Source organism: Macrobrachium rosenbergii, chromosome 21, assembly GCF_040412425.1.
Source record: "Macrobrachium rosenbergii isolate ZJJX-2024 chromosome 21, ASM4041242v1, whole genome shotgun sequence".
Classification (NCBI taxonomy): domain Eukaryota; kingdom Metazoa; phylum Arthropoda; class Malacostraca; order Decapoda; family Palaemonidae; genus Macrobrachium; species Macrobrachium rosenbergii.
The window spans coordinates 44,498,112-44,502,853 of record NC_089761.1 but is presented as its reverse complement, the minus strand read 5'-3'; the positions used below and the strand labels follow the sequence as shown (position 1 = coordinate 44,502,853).

Genomic DNA, 4,742 nt, shown 5'->3' with positions numbered 1-4,742 from the left:
TCTTTTAACTTTCAAAAATATTACATAAACTGTTTCATCAAAATCACTTTCTCTGCACACCGTCTTCCTTGTCTAAAAACACGCTGTTCTTCCCTTATTAATCCACCTGTTAATTGTCTTACTTTCTCTAGGTAATACTATACTCATATAATTCTTGATGTCACCTGTTACCTTTAGGCAATGGAACAATTTTTCCTTTCATCCAGCAAACTGGGCATAGGTGCAAAAGTTGTGGTAAAAGGTGTCCTGAATGGACTATGTGATGGTAGGCAGTTACAGATGATATGCTGCTGATTCAGATAGTAAACAAAAACTAAGAAACAAGAAAAGGAATCTGAACGTGTTTGCAAGAGGAGAACGTTGAGAATGACTGTGGGAAGAGTATGGAAAATTGAGCAATGAATGCCTACTGGATGGTGGAAAAATCTAAGTGGCTGATTTGCAAAATTATCTGGGAACGAATATAATGGTTCATGGAATGATGAAAGAAGTAAGTCACTTAATAGGTGAAGAAAGGAAGGTGGCAGGATGTGTGCAAAAAATTGGGTAGAAGTCTGAAGTTTTCTTTAGAAGCTGAAATGAATTGTTTGAGTGCTGTACTTGGCATGAGAACTGAAAGGTTATAAGAGAGAGAGAGAGAGAGAGAGAGAGAGAGAGAGAGACCACCACTATGAACACAATTTTGTATTAGACAGATACTAGCTAATACCTAGTTGAAAATTAACATGTCTCAAGACGTTATATGGTAAAAATGTAGCTAGGTTCTTCCAGGAAGATCTATGGATACATCTTGTGGGAATTATTGCAAAAAATGCCATAACTTGCGTTGGTTTTTAGTGAAAAAAATACATTATCTTGAGTATACATCAAATTAAAAATCTAGTTAATTCATGCTCCTCTCATATTCTATCATTCCACATATTTTCACTGGAATTCATCTGCAGGGTCTTGAAACACGTTGTGGACAGACGAACAAACAAACAAACTAACAAATAAAAAGACACGGATGAATGCATAGACTTTGTCCCTCCTCCTTTGATTAAGGAAATAAATAATTCAAATGAGAAAAAAAGAGCTAATTAATAACCATAACGAATATCTTATAGATTATACGGAGCATTCATTCTCCATCACTTTAATTAGTTACTTGTTGATTCAAAAAGAATTGCAGGTTCCATTGTCGAATTTATTTAAAACATGTCTAATGACAAGACCACATAAATTATAAAATCTATTTTATTGGAAAAGGCACATAAGCTAGAAATACAATTTAGAAGCACTTGCGGTGAACAATGCCAGGGCCAGATTCATCGTATTCCTCCTTGGTGACCCACAAGTTCTGGAAGGTGGACAGAGAACCAAGGATGGAACCACCGATCCAGACGGAGTACTTCCTCTCAGGGGGAGCAACGATCTTGACCTTAATGGTGGATGGAGAGAGACCAGTGATTTCCTTCTGCATCCTGTCAGCAATACCAGCATACATGGTGGTACCACCAGACATGACAATGTTGGCCAACAGATCCTTCCTGATGTCAATGTCGCACCTCATGATGGAGTTATGGACAATCTCGTGAACACCAGAAGATTCCATACCAAGGAAGGAAGGCTGGAACAGAGACTCGGGAGCACGGAAACGCTCATTGCCGATGGTGATGACCTGACCGTCAGGAAGTTCATAGGACTTATCGATGGAGGAGGAAGCAGCGGCAGTGTTCATCTCACTCTCGAAGTCCAGGGCAATGTAGCAAAGCTTCTCCTTGATGTCACGAACGATTTCACGTTCAGCGGTGGTGGTGAAGGAGTAGCCCTTCTCAGTCATGATCTTACCAAGGTAGTTGGTGATATCACGACCAGCCAAGTCCAGACGGAGGATGGCATGGGGAAGAGCGAAACCTTCATAGACGGGCACCATGTGGGAGACACCATCACCGGAGTCGCAAACCTCACCGGTGGTACGGCCAGAGGCGTAGAGGGAGAGGACAGCCTGGATGCAAACATACATGGCAGGCATGTTGAAGGACTCGAACATGATCTGAGTCATCTTCTCACGGTTGGCCTTGGGGTTAAGGGGAGCCTCAGTAAGCATGGTAGGGCACTCCTCAGGGGCAACGCGGAGCTCATTGTAGAAGGTGTGGTACCAGACCTTCTCCATATCGTCCCAGTTGGTGATGATACCATGCTCGATGGGGTACTTGAGGGTGAGAATACCTCTCTTGCTCTGGGCTTCATCACCAATGTAGGCGTCCTTCTGACCCATACCGACCATCACACCCTGGTGACGGGCGCGGCCAACGATGGAGGGGAAGACAGCTCGAGGAGCGTCATCACCGGCAAAGCCAGCCTTGACAAGACCGGAGCCATTGTCGCAGATGAGGGTCGCCGCCTCGTCGTCGTCACACATGGTGGTGGTGGTGGTGGTGCCTGGGTCTTTGTATACCTGAAACATAAATATTTATGTGAAAGACTGCTGTAAAGATATATTCGATTCCTGATATATATTGCATATCTAACTTATATAATTCTTATTTCATGCTTTTAGGACTGGTTGATGGAAAGAAGCATCTGATCTCGACATGCTCTTGAGAGAGATAGAGAAGCATCACCTATGGAACCACGAGACTGGGTATGGTGTCCTCCTAATAGTCCAATTACATTCCATAACATGACCATCAGAAACTCTAGCTCCTTGAAGTGACAGTCTTTGTTTTAGGTCACCAATTTTGCAAAAAATGGGGATTTACGAAATGATTTACGTATTTTAGGAGCAGAAAAACTATTCTTTTATTCGATTTCATTAATTAAAATACTAAAAATCACTCAGAGTAAACGAATAAAATAAAAAGACCTTTTCTTGTTTTTTTTTTTAAACAGCGCTGAGGGTAAATATCTGCAACCAACAAAAGTGCAACTAATCGTGATCAGCGAAAGCTAACACTGATTATCTCCTGTAGGTTACCATGATAACGGCTGTGGAAATTAACTGTCAACTAAAAAAGAAAAAAGCCAGACTATAGGGAAAATAAATTACGTAGTGAAAATGAATATTGCAGGAAAAGACGATTGAGTCAGGAGGCTGTAGGAAGCTCACGTTCTTGGCCTTAAGTTAACAAGGCTCAAGATTCATAGATCTCAAAAGATGGTAATGACCCTAAATAAAAAAGATCGAAGGCAAACTAGTTGTTAAGAGTTGCCGGAGGTGCATGTTGGAGTCAGACAGTAAATACTATTTTCATAAATCAGTAAATCTGAAGGTTTATTAATCATAAAGTGCGTTAATTATCTCCTCAACACTATAAGCAATTCTTTTGACGTTGAAGCAAGGACCAGAACCACGTGGTATACTGACTACAAAACTGTTAAACCAAAAGACTCATTTCTTTTCATCAATTATGTATTTAATAAGTGTTACCACAATGATGTTGACATCCTTCTTGAGAATATGGTTTCCATATGTGAGTAGCCTTCGAAGCAGAGGGCGTGACCGACTGATATTTAAACGAATAAATAAAAACGAACCCCCCCTTTTTTTTTTAAAGATATATACCTAAATTTTTAATTTTAGGCAGAGACAAGAGATCTAATTTACCTAGCCCAGGGAAATTAAGCTGACAGTTATCCGACATTTTCATTTTCATATTGAATTTTAGTATGTCGGTTTTATTTACTCCTGTATTCAAAGTAATACGCAACGACTTTACATGAAAAGTAATGATATTTCATCAAGAAGAAATGACCGTTTAGGAACTACGTCCAAAAAGAAAAAAAAAATCAACTATAAGACGCAAACAAGACATCACAGACCAATTTCAAAAGCGACACTGACTCGCACAGTGTGACGCAATGTCACCGGAATGCCGAGAAATAGTGGTTTCACGAAACCGCACCTATCAGCCACAAAACACTCCACTCGGGGGCAGCGCCCCACAACGCCTCTTCCACTCACCTACAGATGAGCCCGAGATCGACTAAAGTCGTTCAGCCAGACATCTCCCTTTATATACGGTACCCGGATCTCTAAGGTGACAAGAATGTGAATTCGGGCCAAGGCATTCGACCACGGATTTGCGATCCCATCTATCGAATCTCGGAAATCGGCCTCGGAACCGGAGCGCAACATACCTTTTCCTAGGCAAATCCACTTCAGTGGACGCTAGCAGAGGTGTTACATGCAAGGAGATGAGAGTGCCGTACATGAAATAACTGCGTATACCGCAAAACTAGAGCACTACATCAGAAGACATCTAATATGACTGATTTGACTGATTTAGTGCTCCGTGGTGTCGTCACGATAACAATGGTCATCAACGTACAAAGTATTTGCTGAAATCAAAGGAAGTACAATCAGTTATCTGGTACTCATTTTCACTTGGGTCTTTGGAATATGCTGTTAATATTTTTTATACTTGCTCTCGGCGGGTAGGCGGAGGTAGAGGTAAACGGGATTTGAGAGAATTTATGGGTATAGGTCTTGACCTTTATAGCATTCTAGAGACGTTTATGAGGTCGTTCTCATTCTTTCTGACAAGAAGGGATTTTCGAGTCCCGAAGGAATTTTGATGAAAGTAATAATTTCGCTGTATATCAGAGTACTAAGACTAAGTGAAGGAGAAAAATATATTTACGGCATGTATCATATATTTGATTAGTTTACTTAAGTAAATGTTAACTCACGCAGACACACGTATAAAGAAGTAAAGCTGCTGAATTTAGAAATTGTATGTTCTCTGTGCAATCGCATA

The 4,742-nt window shown here is 40.7% G+C and overlaps 1 protein-coding gene across 1 annotated transcript; it reads right to left on the bottom strand.

Moving 5' to 3' along the window:
- Positions 1 to 1,218: 1,218 nt before the first annotated feature.
- On the bottom strand, positions 1,219 to 4,070 carry LOC136850092 (actin-2, muscle-specific-like). Its single transcript, XM_067123641.1, has 2 exons — positions 3,947 to 4,070; positions 1,219 to 2,440 (listed from the first exon to the last, which is right to left on the bottom strand). Exon 2 carries the CDS (start codon positions 2,402 to 2,404, stop codon positions 1,271 to 1,273), a length of 1,134 nt encoding a protein of 377 aa, XP_066979742.1. The 5' UTR covers positions 2,405 to 2,440; positions 3,947 to 4,070; the 3' UTR covers positions 1,219 to 1,270.
- Positions 4,071 to 4,742: the final 672 nt, after the last annotated feature.